Source organism: Macaca mulatta, chromosome 7 (genome assembly GCF_049350105.2).
Source record: "Macaca mulatta isolate MMU2019108-1 chromosome 7, T2T-MMU8v2.0, whole genome shotgun sequence".
NCBI classification, from domain to species: domain Eukaryota; kingdom Metazoa; phylum Chordata; class Mammalia; order Primates; family Cercopithecidae; genus Macaca; species Macaca mulatta.
This window is the reverse complement of record NC_133412.1, coordinates 154683938-154702572: the sequence shown is the minus strand read 5'-3', so window position 1 is coordinate 154702572 and position 18635 is coordinate 154683938. Positions and strand designations below refer to the sequence as shown.

Below are 18635 nucleotides of genomic sequence, written 5' to 3'. Positions count from 1 at the left end.
AATTCCTCAGACACATTATTTTGAGCTTCAGTTGAAGGCTTTTAAAACCCTTGTAAACATACACATACACACATTGCAAAACATTTTTAAAACCAATTATTTTAGTTTCTGTACTTATCTCTGGTGATGTAACTTTCCCAGTTCCTTGCCTGACATTTTAGTGATAATAATGGTTTCTATATTATTTTCATTAAGATTCGGGATATGTTCACCCAACTTGATATGGACCAGCTTTTGGGACCTGAGTGGGACCTTTACCTCATGACCATCATTGCGCTGCTGTTGGGAACAGTCATAGCTTACAGACAAAGGCAGCACCAAGACTTGCCTGCACCCAGGCCTCCAGGGCCACGGCCAGCTCCACCCCAGCAAGAGGCGCCACCAGAGCAGCAGCCACCACAGTAACAGCCACTGGGTCCAGCCTTGATCAGTGACGGCAAAGGAAGTTATCTGCTGGGAACACTTGCATTTGACCTTGGATCAGTGGTCACCTCCCGGAAGAGGCACGGCACAAGGAAGCATTGAACTCCTAAAGCTGCTTAGAATCTGATGCCTTTATTTTCAGGGATAAGTAACTCTTACCTAAACTAAGCTGAATGTTTGTTTCAGTGCCATATGGAATAACAACTCTCAGTGGCTTTCTTTTTTCTTTTCTGGAAACATATGTGAGACACTCAAAGTAACGTCTACTGTATCCAGCTATCTTTCTTGGATCCTTTTGGTCATTATTTCAGTGTGCATAAGTTCTTAATGTCAACCATCTTTAAGGTATTGTGCATCGACACTAAAAACTGATCAGTGTAAAAAGGAAAACCCAGTTAGTTGCAAATTTAAATGTGTTCGAAAGTCTGAAAATAGAACTTGCCTTTTAAGTTTTTGGAAACTGCGACAACTGAGAAGCTCTTACCAGTCCACATGCAATTAGATTTATTCAGCATATTCGTTATTTTAAAAGGGAAGGTTGGGCGGTTTCTTATTGGTGATTGTCATACGGTATACCATACTCCTCTCCTTCAAAGACTGAAAGGCCTTGTTAAGGAGCTTTTTGTGAGCTTTACTTTTTGGAATGGAATATACATATACAGAGCCTTGTGAACTGACTCCTTGCGCTAACGAGAATTTGCCCCACCTACTCTGTAATTTGCTTGTTTGTTTTGAATATACAGAGCCTTGATCCAGAAGCCAGAGGATGGACTAAGTGGGAGAAATTAGAAAACAAAACGAACTCTGGTTGGGGTACCACGATCACAGACAGAGACACACTTTTCCTAAAGTTGAAGCATTTGTTCCCAGGATTTATTTTACTTGGCATTTCTTTTTGCACAAAGAACACATCACCTTCCTGAATTCTTTAAATATGAAATATCATTGCCAGGGTATGGCTTACAGTGACTACTATTATAATACTAAAACTCAGAGAATCAAAGATGGATTAAACTCAGTGGTTGATGAAAGCCAAAACCTGTCTATATTGTTCTGTACTATTCAGGTATCTTTTTATTTCTGATAGTTTTATATTATAATAGAAAGCCAGCCACTGCTTAGCTATCATAGTCGCCATTTTCTCACTACTAACATTAGGAAAATCAAGGCTACTTGATTTTCAGGATTGTCTGGTTAAATAGTATGGGAAAAAAACTGAAGAGGTTCACATAATCACACACGTGAAGGAATTAAAGCTTAAACTGAATTTGTATTTCATTTTATTGTCAGATGGTGGTGTTCACCAGCCTGTATCTTGTCTGAGACTGCATTTGTATCTGAGCGGGTTTTCTATGCCTACTGATGTCAGTCTGTTTATACTAACCTTCATGCTTTTTTCCCAGAATCCCTCATCTGCCAGAAAACTTGAAAAGTTTATTGCTTGTAGAGGTGTACTGCTTTGATTTTTGAAGTTGGGGTAGTAGTTAGAACTAGATTTAACTAGCCTATAATGAACATGAAGGCTTTTAAATGTGAAGTTGTATACCTTTTTTGTGTTTAGAGAATTATGGGAAACCTGGTAAGCAAAACTTTCCTCCCAGATAATTGCTTCCAGATTCGAAGGGTTGGTCACCAAGAGAACCATATGTATGAAAGCATATCTGTGAAAGGTAGGAAATCTACCCCCACTAAGTGTAATGTTGCTTTAGGCAGCTCTTGTAAATACTAAGACTTGTTTGGTCTCTGACACGTAGAGATTTGAGTTCAGTTGGTACAGTACTTTGGTGTCTGCACCACGGCCCCTTCTCCCCGCTTCAAAATAAGTGTAATCCATGGTAGCAGCCACACTTCCTTTAGAAAGAACTGTTATAATTTATTTAAAAGTTGAAAAACCACCCAAGATGACTACCAACTTTCACTTTTTTCTTCTGCTGTCCACCCTCATTTTTCTTTCAGCAAGATTTTTATATCAAACTTTCCTTTCCTCCATTGAGTACATGCTTTGAGAAAACATGTCTTAAAACAGTGTGTGCCACCTAAGGCTGGATGGGAAAGTGCAGTCTCGTTCTTCATATAATAACCCACTTCTTATTAGTTTACCACTTGCCTTTTTTTATTGTTAATGTTCTGAATTTCCTTTTCTTGGCTTGTTTCCACTTTGTTTTACCCTGGGTCATTTGCTGCCAGCAGTTTGTGAACGGTATCTTTCAAATAACTTAGTTCTTATGGCTTCACTTAAAGACTGTCTCAAAAATACTTCGCTCTCTTCTTTTGTGTTCATGGGACATGGTACCTAAGCAAATAGGAGTTGGGTTTGGTTTTTCTCCTAAAATAATGCTCAATACTTACCTAATCAAATGGCATCCATTTGAATAAAATGACAGTAACTAAAGCTAGTTAATGTCAGTGACATTAAACTAACTCAGGATTCAGGAGTTTTAATGTTAGAATTTAGACTTAACAGATAGAGTGTGGCTTCATTTGTCCACGGTAGCCCATCTCTCCTAAGACCTTTTGTAGTCTGTCTTCCTGCCTTCGAGCGTGATGACAGTAATATCCTGTTTAGTATTCTCTTATGCATTTGGTTTGTTGGTTAGCCGACTGTCTTGAAACTATTCATTTTGCTTCTATTTTATTTTACAGAGGTAGCATTGGCGGGTTTTTTTTTCCTCTCTCTCTCTCTCTGTTTGAAGTTTCAGTTTCTGTTTTCTAGGTGAGGCTTATTTTTGATTAGTAGTCAATGGCAAAAAAAAAAAAACTAAATCAAAGATGACTTCTTTTCAAAATTTATTATTTAGCACTTAACTCAGATTAATTTATAAATTATTAATCTTGATACTCCTAAGGATTTGTTACTTTTCTGCATATTAGGTTAATTTTTACCTTACATGTGAGAGTCTTACCACTAAGCCATTTTGTCTCTGTACTATTGGGAAGTTTTGGAAACCCCTGCCAGTGATCTGGTGATGATCTGATGATTTATTTAAAGAGCCGTTGATGCCTCCAGGAAACTTAAGTATTTCATTAATATATATATAGGATTTTTTTCTTTTTTTTTTTTTTTTGCTTTGTCTTTCTCTCCCTTCTTTTATCCTCATGTTCATTTTTCAGTGTTTGGAAGTATGCATGCAGGCCTATAGATGAAAAACACAATTCTTTATGTGGGTAGCATGTGCATTAATGTCTCAACTACATATGCAAAAACTTCCTTTACAGAGGTTCGGACTAACATTTAACATGCACATTTCAAAACAAGATGTGTCATGGAAATAGCCCCTTTACCTGCCAAGACAAGCAGGGTTATATTTGTTTCAGTGACAGCTGATACTTGTTTTGAAAGTGAATCTCATATGTATATATATTACACATTATTATGACTAGAAGTATATAAGAAATGATTAGAACAAAAGAAAATTTCTATTTTCATGCAAATATTTTTCATTGGTCATCGCTCTCAAATATAAATGAAAATATAACACTCCTGAATGCCTGAGGCACGATCTGGATTTTAAATTTGTGGTATTCATCGAAAAGAAGCTATATTTCTCCACCCACTTGGTATTTCAAGAAAATTTAAAACGATCCCAAGGAAAGATGATTTGTATGTTAAAGTGACTGTTTGCACAAGTAAAAGTCCGATGTGTGCATGAAAAGGATTCCTTGGTTATGTGCAGGGAATCACCTCACATGCTGTTTTTCCTATTTGGTCTGAGAAACAGGCTGACACTATTCTCTCTGATTAAAAAATAAACTCATAAAACTCATAATGTTGATATAATCAAGATATAACCACTATAAATATGTAGAAAAGGAAGTTTTAAAAGACCTTAAGCTGGCATTGTGAAGGAACACCATGGTAGACTCTTTTTGTAAATGTATTTTGTATTTAATGAAATGCAGTATAAAGGTTGGTGAAGTGTAATATAATTGTGTAAACAAACAAACCCTGTTAATAGAGAGATGTACAGATTCGTTTTGTACTGTATCTTGAAACTTGTGAAATAAAGATTCCACCTCTGGTTATCCTGTATGCTGTCATATACCACAACCAGGCGTCTTTCCAGACAGACTGTTTTTAAGCTGAATGATTCCATTTTTAAATGTTTTTTGGAAATTCAGAAGCTTCTGAAAACATTCATTTGGGGCAATTTGAATTCATGTTTCATTTGAAACTCCTGAAATTCAGAGTTTTACAAGTCCAGTATTGCCCCAGGGAGAGCATGCATATGCTAAGAAATGTGATTATCTTTTCAATCTCCGATCATCTTTGCCCTGAGCGGCCTGTGATATGTAGTAAGCGTGATTCACTCTAGCCTGATGATAATATAATTTATCTAAAGTTTGTTTATGCATTGCCTTGTGCCAGGAAATGTTTGACACGTACAACACAATAACATTTATTTAGACTAAATATGCTCTGAGTAAAGGAGAAATGAAAAAACACTGAATCAAGAGTGAACATGTACACAAAATGCAGCTGGAAGTGGGCTACAAATTTGGGCCGCAGCTTCCCAGCAGGCAACTCAAAGAGGTACCTGAGGTAAAATGTTCCAGCTTAGAAGCATTAGATCTTGGATAAAAAGCCTGCATGATGCAAATTATGGCAACTGAGATGTCAGATCTCAAATTTTACTTGTGGGAGCACAGTCAGTGACCCCAGATGACCTTGACTGACCTAAAAGTTGTAGGGGAAGTCGGATGTCAGAGCCTTAACACCAGCAGGTGACCATCCAACCTGGGGCAATACCTGTTCACCACTTGGCCTCTTTCTGACAAGTCATTAGAACGTCCTCCATCTTCACTGGCTGCAACTCGATGAGCTACAGCCTCTTCCCTAACTTCCTTTATGATGCTAATTTACGTTGGTTATACCAGCTTAGAAGTATGCTTACATTAAGTTACAGCAGATAACACAAATTAGATGCAAGTAAAAAAAATCAGAATTTCTGTAGTAGGAACTATGAAAAAAAAGGAAATTTTTTACTTTTTGGGTATTTTTCTATGAATAAGAAAAAGCGTTAGAACCTATCAGTTCAAAAGGAGGTACTGCTGTGTAACGGGCTTTGTACATTCCTTCTCATGTCACGCCACTACTTCGCCATCGAATTGAACAAGCTTTTCATTAGATCCTGAAAATTCACCACCCTAGTAGTTTATTATTGGTATTAGAATTTGAGTAGAACTCTTGATTTTCCCTAGAGGCCAAATTCTTTTTATCTGGGTTAATTTCTTTTAAACATGACAATGTTAATGCTGAATTGTATATTAAATCCCATTTCTAAAAACTGCACAATTTTTTCTCGTGTGAGTGGAATGTGGTTAACTGAATTTGGAATGTTCATATAATTTGTTGCTGCTCAATCCGGTTTCCCTTTGCCTCCTCTCTACCGCCCAGTATAACCTCATTAATTCAACTCTCAGACTTGGAAAGAATGTCTCATAAGTCTTGGGAGATAAGAGATTCAGGTATCCCATGTAAGGATGCTAACTTCGAACATGAGTATGTCATTGAGTTTTACACGATTCAAGATTTAAATGTGGGCAACAGAAACCTCTGTTCTTGGAAACAGATTTATTTCAGGATGTGAAAGCACAGCTGTGGGTTTCAAGAGTTTGCACACCTGCGTTTCCTCACCCTTCCTCTGTGGCTATGCCCGTAGATGCTTTTCTTAGGAAAATTTTATTAATTGAACTTTTTTTGTTCTAAATGCAATGTCCTGAAGTGGGTAGAGACTAACGCTGGCTGTGCGTGCGTGTGAGTGCATGGTGGTGAGGAGTTGGGGAGCCTTCCAGCTGATTTTGTTTCCCTTAAGTACTAAAAGAAGAATTTACTTGAATTTCTCCAACCTGTACATGTATTTTCTTTTACCTACCATTTGGACAATGTTCTGTGGCTTGTAGCATCTTAAACCTCTTTTTTTTTTTTTTTTTTTTTTTTAATTTCTTTTGAAACAGGGTCTCGCTCTGTTGTCCAGGCTGAGTGCAGTGGCTTAATTAGAGCCCACTGCAGCCTCAAAACTCCTGGGCTCAAGAAATTCTCCCACCCCAGCCTCCTGCATAGCTGGGACTACTAGCGTGTGCCACCACGGCCAGCTATTTTTTAATTTTTTTGTAGAAACAGGGTCTCCCTATGTTTCCCAGGCTGGTCTCAAACTCCTGGGCTCAAGCAATCCTCCCACTCCCAAAGTGCTGGGATTACAGGTGTGAGCCACCCTACCCAGCCCGTCTTACATCTTTCAGTGCATGGAAATGTACTTCCAGGACTGTGAGAGCTGAGAAGAGCAGGGTATTTTCCCTGTAGCCATCTTTGGACCCTAGCTGAAGTATGTGCTGAGGTGAAAGCACCCACACTGGGCCTTTATTATTTCAGAAGGAGGAAAAAGTAATTGAAGCCTTAAGTTTGTGTAATTGCTATCTGTATTTCATCACTCATTTGAGACTGAAAATTAGTTAAAGCCTCATAACTAGACTGTTGTTTTGTGTTCTCACGTTAGCTAAACCAAAGAATCAGTTGAGTCTCCACACAGTACAGTGGGTTAAGAGAGCACATTTGTGCCTTAGAGCAGTTAAACACAGGAGAAACCCATGAACAGAGATGAAACCCAAACTTTACTACAGAGAAATGAAACTCCATCTCATCTGACCTGTTGCCACTCCTTAAAGGGGCTTTTTAATTGTGAGTCACCATTTCAGTGCAGGCCAGTATGACAGATCAGATAGAGGCATAAGGGAAAGGTCCATGGCCAGGTGTGGTGGCTCACGCCTGTAATCCCAGCAGTTTGGGAGGCGGAGGCAGGTGGATTACGAGGTCAGGAGTTCGAGACCAGCCTGGCCAACATGGTGAAATCCCCTCTCTACTAAAAATACAAAAATGAGCTGGGCATGGTGGTGCGCACCTGCAATCTCAGCTACTTGGGAGGATGAGGCAGGAGAATGGTTTGAACCCAGGAAGTGGAGGTTGCAGTGAGCCAAGATCACACCACTGCACTCCAGCCTGGGTAACAGCACGAATCCGTCTCAAAAAAAGGAAAAGAGATTGAGACACAACCAACCGTTTGATCCTCGCATGGGTTCTCCTGAGTTGCCCAATCCCTTCACAAAAGAGATTAGTGATGGTCAGTCCTAGCCCCACTGAATGGCCCTAAAATGCAAAGGAAAACGGGAAGGATGCCATAGCGAGAAAGTTCTGGACTGCAGTCGAGTCCTCACACTGGGTGGGTGGCCCCAGACAAGTGATTTGCTGGACAGGGTTCTCATAGGCATCAAGAGACTGGGTGGGGATGGTCCTTAAGGTCCTGTCCAGCTGTGGGAGGTCTTAAGTGCCAAAAGAAACCAAATTGACTTTTTATTCCACTGACACCAGACCCTTTACAAGGCTTCCTGGTGGAAATGACAACATTCCACTGTCCTAAAATGGTTGACTCCAAATAATTTACAAACAAAGTTTATGCTAAAGAGGTCAATATTAAAGTTTATACATAAGGGGTCAGGCGCAGTGGCTCACGCCTGTGATCACAACACATTGGGAGACCGAGGCAGGCAGATCGCTTGAGGTCAGGAGTTTGAGACCAGCCTAGGCAACATGGTGAAACCCCGCCTCTACCAAAAAAAAAAAAAAATTAGCTGGGCATGATGGTGTACGCCTGTAGTCTTCAGCTACTTGGAAGGTTGGGAGGCTGGGGTGGGAGTATCACTTGGGCCTGGAAGGTGGAAATTGCAGCGAGCCAAACTGGGTGACAGAGTGAGACCCTGTCTCAAAATTTAAAATAAAGTTTATAACATAAGGTTTCATTTGGGCATTCATTCACCAGCCTCTATTAATCACCTACTATCTTCCAGACCCTGAAGTGTAAAATGAATTTTTTTTTTTTTTTTTTGAGACGGAGTCTCGCTCTGTCACCCAGGCTGGAGTGCAGTGGCCGGATCTCAGCTCACTGCAAGCTCCGCCTCCCGGGTTTACGCCATTCTCCTGCCTCAGCCTCCCAAGTAGCTGGGACTACAGGCGCCCGCCACCTCGCCCGGCTAGTTTTTTTGTATTTTTAGTAGAGACGGGGTTTCACCGTGTTAGCCAGGATGGTCTCGATCTCCTGACCTTGTGATCCGCCCGTCTCGGCCTCCCAAAGTGCTGGGATTACAGGCTTGAGCCACCGCGCCCGGCCGTAAAATGAATTTTAAGATGAGTATGAATGAAAGACTGAATTGAAAGAGGCTGTTTTCATCTGTGGGTCTTCACCACCACAATATGTGACAGGTGCTAAGTGTTTCACATCCATTATTGAATTTAATCTTTAGTACTCCAGGATGTCAGTACTAGTCATGTCATTCTCATTTAACACATGAGGAAACAGGCTTGGACAAGCTAAGCAACTTGCTCAAGGTCACTCAGCTAGTGTTAGTCATAAAACTTGAATTCAAATAAAGAACTGGGCCAGGCATGGCGGCTCACACGTGTAAGCACAGGACTTTGGGAGGCCAAGGCAGGCGGATCACCTGAGGTCAGGAGTTCGAGACCAACCCGGCCAATATGATAAAACCCCGTCTCTACCAAAGATACAAAAATTAGTTGGGTGTGGTGGCACATGCCCGTAATCCCAGATACTCAGGAGGCTGAGGCAGGAGAATTGCTTGAACCCGGGAGACGGAGGTTGCAGTGAGTCAAGATCGTGCCACTGCACTCCAGCCTGGGGGACAGAGTGAGACTCCGTCTCAAAAAAAAACAAAAACAAAAAAAACAAAAAACCTGTCTTGGCTAAAAGCACCCAAGTTGTAAACTGTTATGTTATGCTGTCTCGTTAATGCAGCATGGTAAGGTTTACAGTGGAGTTATAAGTGCAGTGCCCATAAGGAATAGGAAAGGGTAACAACAGAATGAGCAACGTTTCTCCCAAGTGCGCGTCATCCTTGTCCGTGCTCACAAGTGCTGTTTTGTGCTTAGCATGTGCTGCTGCTTTACAGTCGTAAAGATATAAAAAAAAACAGCTAGAGCACATCAGGATTGGCTTGTCTCTCTTCCACCACGTCTAGTGTGAGGTGGGATGGCTTGAATGGTTTGACGAGCCACGTGGCTGGGAGCGCAGCCTTTTTTCTGTTGACATACACCTGGAGCTGAACATCTAGGATGCTCCTTCACGCACATGCCTGGTGCCCAGGCTGGGCTGGCCAGCATCACCCTCTCCACGTGTGGGGATCTCAGGGTAGACAAAACTGCCTCAGAGTGAGCACTCCAAGAGCCAAGATGGTGCTGAGGGGCTTCTTAGGACTACACTTAGAAATCTCAACCATCAGCCAGGCGCGGTGGCTCATGCCTGTAATCCCAGCACTTTGGGAGGCTGAGGTGGGTGGATCACGAGGTCAGGAGATCGAGACCATCCAGGCTAACATGGTGAAACCCCGTCTCTACTAAAAATACAACAAAATTAGCCGGGCGTGGTGGTGGGCGCCTGTAGTCCCGGCTGCTCGGGAGGCTGAGGCAGAAGAATAGCGTGAACCCGGGAGGTGGAGGTAGCAGTGAGCCAAGATTGCGCCACCGACAGAGGGAGACTGTCTCGAGGAGGAGTAGGAGGAGGGGGAGGGGGAGGGGGAGGGGGAGGGGGAGGAGAGGGGGAGGGGGAGGGGGAGGGGAGGGGGAGGGGGGAGGAGGAGGGAGAGGAGGGGGGAGGAGGAGGGAGAGGAGGGGGAGGAGGGGGAGGAGGGGGAGGAGGGGGAGGAGGGGGAGGAGGGGGAGGAGGGGGAGGAGGGGGAGGAGGGAAAAAAAGAAATCTCAGAAATCTCAACCATTAATAGGATGCAGACCAATAGGACTGCATCCTATTGGTCCATAAGTCACTTGGGCAGGCCCAGATTCAAGAGTTGCTGGTTGGAGAAACAGACTCCACCTCCCAGCAGAGAAGTGACTTGGGCATCCACGGAGGAAAGGAGTCGATGGTGGCCCTCTTCAGATGAGGCTGCCACAATCACAAATTCATTCTTCTCCATGGTATCAGCCACATTTACAGTTAGTAAACAGTTACGGAAAACATCTGTGTTTGACTTGCTTCTAGATCGCTTCTCTGTGTATAACTTGGGCTATTAATTGTGGTAATACAGGGCGACACAGTAAATCAGGCGTCAGCCCTACTTTCAAGGACTCCCTAAACAGTGGCCTTCAGGCGCTCGGCAAGACCAAAGCTACTTCCCTGATCGGAATTTTGTTGTTGTTGTTGTTGAGACAGAGTCTCGCTTTGTCGCCCAGACTGGAGTACAGTGGCCGGATCTCAGCTCACTGCAAGCTCCGCCTCCCGGGTTCACGCCATTCTCCTGCCTCAGCCTCCCGAGTAGCTGGGACTACAGACGCCCGCCACCTCGCCCGGCTAGGTTTTTGTATTTTTTAGTAGAGACGGGGTTTCACCGTGTTAGCCAGGATGGTCTCGATCTCCTGACCTTGTGATCCGCCCGTCTCGGCCTCCCAAAGTGCTGGGATTACAGGCTTGAGCCACCGCGCCCGGCCCCTGATCGGAATTTTTAAGAGCTTCTCATTTAACTGCTACCAACTCAGTTGGTCTACAAATTTAGAACGAGAACTCCCACATCCGTTTACCTGAAATAGCTGAGCTAATGAAGATTAATGGAACTAAGGGGGGAGTGTGTGAGTGAGCAGTATTCATCATACCTATTTCAATTCTCCTCACTGCTGGGGTCTCAACATTATGCTGTGCCTTTTTTCCCTCCCTCTGTCCTCTGCCCAAGCTCACTCTCCTCCAGGTTTCCGCTCAGACTTGCCTGACTGCCCCCCATTAAATCAAGTCCATCTGTTATACAACCCCTGTGTTTTCCCTTTATAGCACTTATTGATTAAGGTATTTAATTAATCTTCATCTCTCTACTGGTAAATCTCAAAAGGACAGGCATCAGTCCGTCTTACCCACCAGTATGTGCCCAGAGCTTGGCACAATGTCCAACACACAAATTAATTTGATTAATACTTAAATTAAAAATTAGCCAGACATGATGGTGCGTGCCTGTAATCCCAGCTACTTGGGAGACTGAGGCATGAGAATCACTTGAACCCGGGAGGCGGAGGGTGCAATGAGCCAAGATGGTGCCACTGCACTCCAGCCTGGGTGACAGAGCAAGACGCCGTCTCAAAAAAATATATATATATATGTATGTATATATGTATATATGTATATATACACACACACACACATATATATATACACACACATACACACATTTTGTTTGTTTTAGTAAAACGGAGTTTGTTTGTTTTGGTAAAACGGAGTCTCATTCTGTCACCCAGGCTGGAGTGCAGCAGTGGGATCTTGGCTCATTGCAACCTCCGCCTCCCAGGTTCAAGCGATTCCCCTACCTCAGCCTCTTAAGTGACTGGGATTACAGGCACCCACCACCATGCCCAGCTAATTTTTGTATTTTTAGTAGAGACGGGGTTTCTCCATGTTGGCCAGGCTAGTCCCAAACTCCTGACCTCATGATTCACATCTCTACTAAAAATCCAAAAAAAAAAAAAAAATTGCCGGGCGTAATGGCGTGCGCCTGTAGTCCCAGCTACTCGAGAGGCTGAGGCAGGGAATTGCTTGAACCCGGGAGGCGGAGGTTATGGTGAGTCGAGATCGTGCCACTGCACTCCAGCCTGGGCGACAGAGCGAGTCTCCGTCTCAAAAATAATAATAATAAATAAATAAAAGTGTTACCAAGTAGTGACACTCTGGCCAAAGTACGATTAAAAACTGAAAACCAAGACGTTTCAATATCTCTTTAAGGAAAGTGCTGTACTTCTTTCTTAGGATTTTATGGCTGGAGGAGATACACAGCTGTCTTCATTCTCTCTCTTCCTCCCCCAAGCAGCCTCGGCTTCTTTTGTTTCTGTAAAAAAGAAGTGCAAGGCAGAGAAGAACTGAATCCACAACTCAGTCTCCTTTTGCTCTATATAGCATTGCTTCTCTCAAAGATGCACAGTAAATTGGACTGGATCGTAGTATAGACGGTCCAAGCTCCTTTTTTGGGTTGAAACGCAACCTACGTGTCACTAATCGTTTTAAATGTGCGCCTACAGATTCCTCGGAAAAGTATGACTGCAGTTACCATAATTTCCACTAGAGGGCACAAAAGGGCTACGTCTGAGGCAAAGTTTTGTCGATAAAACTTTCTGGGTTTTTCCGAAGTTTTTCAGGCGTCTTTTCTGGGGTGGGCAAAATCTGAGGGACAAGTGCTCCCCAGATTTCCTGGAATAAAATCACTGTAACTGCTAGAAACATCACAAAATGTTAAAAAAGTACACTAACCCAGCAGTGTGAGTTGTGACGTGTACACAGAGCTTTCTGGCTGATGCCACTGAAGAATCAATGTGACGTTCCTCTGTCAGCAAGGGTGCATCCCCTGCCTCCAGAACTATTTTCGCCATCATCATGACTAAATGATGGCTTCCATAAACAGATGTCTTAGCCACTGGCACCTGTGTGTGTGGCCTTATTTGGAAAAAGTTAAAGATCGCCAACTGAGATATTCTAGATTATCAGTGTGGGCCCAAAATCCAGTGACAGGTGTCCCTTTTTTTTTTTTTTTTTTAAGTCGCCCAGGCTGGAGTGCAGTGGCGCAATCTCGGCTCACTGCAAGCTCCGCCTCCCAGGTTCAAACAATTCTCTGCCTCAGCCTCCCGAGTAGCTGGGATTACAGGCGCCCGCCACCATGCCAGGCTAATTTTTGTATTTTTTTTGTAGAGACAGGGTTTCACCATCTTGGCCAGGCTGGTCTTGAACTCCTGACCTCATGATCCACCCATCTCTGCCTCCCAAAGTGCTGGGATTACAGGCGTGAGCCACCACGCCCAGCCGACAGGTGTCCTTATATGAGAAAGGCAAAGGGAGATTTGACACACAGAAAAGGAGAAGACGCAGAGGAGAGGAAAATGCTTTGTGAAGATGGAGGCTGAGATCGGAGTTCAGCTGCCACAAGCCATGCCAGCGGCCACTAGGAGCCGGAAGAGGTCAGGAAGTTTCCCTCCTAGGGCCTCCGAAGGTAGCACAGCCCTGCAGACACCTTGATTTTGACCTTCTGGACCCCAGAACTATGAAAGAACAAGTTTCTGTTGTTTTAAGCCACCAAGTCTGTGGTGTAATTTGTTACAATAAGCCTAGGAAACTAGCACAGTCATCCTATACCATGCGTGGTCAATGGGAGCAATGTGACCCCAAGGAGGAGAGAATGGGCTCCTGGGAGGGTGTGAAGAAGTCCTAGATATTACAATGGTTTGTCATCCTCCAAGAGGCTCTATAAACAGCCTTATGTATAAACATAAACAGATAGACAGTATATCTGTGGTGTTAAAATTGTATACATAGTGTGGAGGAGAAGGACAATTAGGAGGGGAAAATGTCTAAAAAGCCTCCTTAGAAGAATTCTTTTTTAAAAGTTGAGAGGCTGGGTGCGGTCACTCACGCCTGTAATCCCAGCACTTTGAGAGGCCAAGACTAGCAGATCACGAGGTCAGGAGATCGAGACCTGTCTGGCCAACACGGGGTGAAACCCCGTCTCTCCTAAAAATACAAAAATTAGTTGGGTGTGGTGGCACGTACCTGTAATCCCAGCTACTCAGGAGACTGAGGCATGTGAATTGCTTGAACCCAGGAGGTGGAGGTTGCAATGAGCCAAGACCTCCCCACTGCACTCCAGCCTGGAGACAGAATAAGACTGTCTCAAAAAAAAAAAAAAAAAAATTAAGAAATGCAGCTCAAGGCCAGGCACAGTGGCTCACACCTATAATCCCAGCACTTTGGGAGGCTGAGGCAGGCAGATCGCTTGAGGTCAGGGGTTTGAGACCAGCCTGGCCAACATGGTGGGAATTTGAGGAGCCTTCCTGAACAAGGAGGAGCTGGGGTATGGAAAACAAGCTAGAGTTAGCCAGGCAACGAGAGGCGGACGCTGGAGGCCATAGGAATGCTCCGTCTGAAGAGAGGCACTTCCTCTGTGCTCTCTCAGGCGCTCCATCCTTTTCATTTCTGCTGTTACCACCTTGGTTAAGGTCCTCCAATAGCATTACGCCTCGGCAACAGTGTTCATCCCATCTCTGTTCCGCTGCCCTTCTGACCTCCCCTGGATACCAGATGAATCTACCTTAAATAATTTGCAACAAACACACACTTCTTCTGCTCAAGAACCCTCTATGACTCACTATTACAGGATAAACTCTCCCCAAGCTTGCTACTTAGACTCTAACATCCTTGCCCCTTCTTCTTCTCTTACCTAACCAATACTGTTTTTCCCGGATATCGCTATGCTACAGGTAAAGATATTACCACAGCCGGGCGCGGTGGCTCACGCCTGTAATCCCAGCACTTTGGGAGGCTGAGGCGGGCGGATCACGAGGTCAGGAGATCGAGACCATCCTGGCTAACACGGTGAAACCCCGTCTCTACTAAAAAATACAAAACACTAGCTGGGCGAGGTGGCGGGCGCCTGTAGTCCCAGCTACTCGGGAGGCTGAGGCAGGAGAATGGCGTAAACCCGGGAGGCGGAGCTTGCAGTGAGCTGAGATCCGGCCACTGCACTCCAGCCTGGGCGACAGAGCACAACTCTGTCTCAAAAAAAAAAAAAAAAAAAAAAAATATATATATATATATATATATATATATTATCACATTGACAGTAACAAAAGGGCTAATTCTTCCTTTTTTTTTTTTTTTTTTTTTTTTTGAGACAGAGTCTCTGTCTCCCAGGCTGGACTGGAGTGCAGTGGTGAGATCTCAGCTCACTGCAACCTCCACCTCCCGAGTTCAAGCAATTCTCCTGCCTCAGCCTCCAGAGGAGCTAGGATTACAGGTGCGTGCCACCACGCCCAGCTAATTTTTTGTATTTTTAGTAGAGACAGGGTTTCACCATGTTGACCAGGATGGTCTCGATCTCTTCACCTCGTGACCCGTCCACCTTGGCCTCCCAAAGTGCTGGGATTACAGACGTGAGCCACTGTGCCCAGACAAAAGGGCTATTTCTTTGGCTCCGTCTCTAACCTAACTGTGAGAACTCTGGACCCCTCCAAAATTCCTCCTTGTTTGTTTTTGGAGTCCCGAAGCAGGCTCAGATACGGTCTTTTTTTTTTTTTTTTTTTTAGTCCTTTTTTTATTATTATTATTTTGAGACCAAGTCTCACACTGCCAACCGAGTTGGAGTGCAATGGTGCAATCGTGGCTCACTGCAACCTCCACCTCCCAGTTCAAGCGATTCTCCTGCTTCAGCCTCCTGTGTAGCTGAGATTACAGGCACCTGCCACCACACCTGGCTAATTTTTGTATTTTTAGTAGAGACGGGGTTTCACTATGTTTGCCAGGCTTGTCTCCAACTCCTCACCTCATGATCTGCCCACCTCGGCCTCCCAAAGTGCTGGGATTACAGGTGTGAGCCACCGCGTCTGGCCTTTTTAGTCCTTATTTTTTAGAGACAGGTTTCACTCTGTCACCCAGGCTGGAGTGCAGTGGTGCAATTATGGTTCATTGTGGCGTCAATCTCCTAGGCTCAAGAGATCCTCCTGCCTCAGCCTCCTGGGACAATGGGCATGCACCACCATGGCAAGCTAATTTAATTTTTTTTTAAGAGATGGGAGTCTCACTATGTTGCCCAGGCTGGTCTCAAACTCCTGGCCTCAAGGGATGCTCCCCCCTTAGCCTTCCAAAGTGCTGAGATTACAGGCATGAGCCACTGCACCCAGCTTAAATAAATTTAAATAAATATTTGAAGAATATTAATTTGCAACGTTTCTCTGATTAGCCTACCCAGGGCACCATGTTCAGCCCTAATCAGTTGTCTTATTTTCTAAGATATTCTTTCTTTCTTTGTTGGAAACATACATTTAAAAAGACAAAAGTTACCTAATTATCACTCAAGCTCCAGAAGCCATAAAGGAAAAGATTGATACGTTTGACCATAAAATGAAAACAGTATGCTTGACAAACCTGCTGTAATCAAAGTCAAAAAGCAAATGTCAAAGTGGGAAATGCTTGCACTTCATTTTCCAGCAAGAGATTAATTTCCTGAAGACATAAAATCTCATAGAAATCCATAAGGATCAATAAACTAATATGATAGGGAAAGTGAGCAAACATGATTAACAGTTCACAGAAAATGACTTTTAGTACATGAAAGATAGCCTCACTAGTAAAAGAAATGCAAATGAAAACCACCGATAACTCTGGAGATTCTTACTGGAAAGTGGGACCACCTTATATAGCAGACGTCCCCCTGGCGGACCACCTCTGAGCGATCTGCAGCTGCAGACACTCTCAGCACATACTGTGTTTCCCACATCTGAGGTCTGCTTCTCTCTGCTTCTCAGCTTCTCTCTGCTTCTCAGCTTCTCTCTGCTTCTCAGCTTCTCACGGGTGTGGAAGGAATATTGTTGGAAGGTGGGAGCTGAAGAGGTCTGGCAAGTGGTGTATGGAGAGCCTATGGAGTGGATACAAAGCTCAAGGATCGAGCCAGGAACAGGGGGTCATGCCTGTAATCCCAGCACTTGGGGAGGCTGAGATGAGTGGATCTCCTGAGGTCAGGAGTTCAAGACCAGCCTGGCCAACATAGTGAAACCCCGTCTCTACTAAAAATACAAAAAATTAGCTGGGTGTGGTGGTGGGCACCTGTAGTCCAACCCACTAGGGAGGCTGAGGCAGGAGAATCGCTTGAACCTGGGAGGCGGAGGTTGCAATGAGCTGAGATAGCACCATTGCACTTCAGCCTGGGCAACAAGAGCAAAAATCCTTCTAGAAAAAAAGAAAACAAAGCTCGAGGATCTTTTGTTTCTCATATCATTGCACTCAACAACTGGGTAGACAAGATGACTCCTCAGGTTGCTGCCAGTTGTCCTCTGTTACCCCAGTGCTTTGAAAAAACAAGTCACACGCAGTGGCTCACACCCATAATCCCAGCACTTTGGGAGGCTGAGGTGGAAGAATGGCTTGAGCCCAGGAGTTTGAGACCAGTCTGGGCAACAAAGTGAGACCCTGTCTCTACAAAAAATAAAAAATTAGCTGGGGGTGTTGGTGCATGCCTCTAGTCTCAGCTACTCAGGAGGCTGAGGCAGGAGGATCACTTGAGCCCAGGAGTTCAAGACCAGCCAGGCAACATAGGGAGACCGCCATCTCTCTGAGAAACAAACAACAAAAAAAATTAGCTGGCCGGGCGCGGTGGCTCAAGCCTGTAATCCCAGCACTTTGGGAGGCCGAGACGGGCGGAGCACAAGGTCAGGAGATCGAGACCATCCTGGCTAACACGGTGAAACCCCATCTCTACTAAAAAATACAAAAACCTAGCCGGGCGAGGTGGCGGGCGTCTGTAGTCCCAGCTACTCGGGAGGCTGAGGCAGGAGAATGGCGTGAACCCGGGAGGCGGAGCTTGCAGTGAGCTGAGATCCGGCCACTGCACTCCAGTCTGGGCGACAAAGCAAGACTCTGTCTCAACAAAAAAAAAAAAAAAAAAAAAAAAAAATTAGCTGGACATAGTGGCATGTGCCTGCGGTCCCGGCTACTTGGGAGGTTGAGGTGGGAAGATCCCTCAGGCCTGGGAGGTCGAGGCTGCAGTGAGCCGTGATCTCACCACTGAACTCCAGCCTGGGCAACAGAGCAAGACCCTGTCTGAGAAAGGGAGAGAGAGAGAGAGAAATTTAGAAAACAGGGTGGATGGTGGAGGAGGAAGGTGCAGGGTCCACCTTCCTCAGAAGGCAGCTGGCAGTCAGCAAGAGCTCCTGGAGCCGGCACCTTGCACAGCTAAGGAGTCCCCCTCACCTGCCACAGGCACACCTTCCAGTCAGAGCTGGAATTCTTGTAAGTGCAGCTTGGTTCCTCTGGCTGTATTTCAAGGGCTGTCTTGGCATTTTGGTGACATTGTTTGCCTCTCCTGTCCTGAGACTGGCTATGTCCGCAACCTGACTGGTTCCTGGTGAACAATAGGAACAGAAACTGTCTTCCCCATTCGGACACAGGAAGCCAACTTGTTCCCCAGAAGGCTGGACAAGGACTGGCAATGGGTTTGGAAGCAGAAAACAAGCTTGCTAGAAGCGGCAGGGTGTGGGGAGAGCAATGGCTTCCGTGTGAGTAGCAAAGAGAGGTTTTGAAAGAGACTCAGAGATACCCGTGACCCCCAACAAATCTTCAGTGGATAAAATGCTTGGTGTGTGTCAACCGGCTTTTAACTAGAGAAGGACTCATAATAATTCATAAACGACTATGTTTCGG

The 18635-nt window shown here is 44.6% G+C and overlaps 1 protein-coding gene across 1 annotated transcript in view; it reads left to right on the top strand.

The window, feature by feature from the left end:
• Positions 1–4446, top strand: part of SEL1L (SEL1L adaptor subunit of ERAD E3 ubiquitin ligase) — a 71030-nt gene extending 66584 nt beyond the window's left edge. Inside the window, exon 21 of the mRNA XM_001105925.5 lies at positions 196–4446. Within this exon, the coding sequence (XP_001105925.3) occupies positions 196–405 (210 nt within the window). The 3' untranslated portion in view covers positions 406–4446. The remainder of the gene's footprint in view (positions 1–195) is intronic.
• Positions 4447–18635: the final 14189 nt, after the last annotated feature.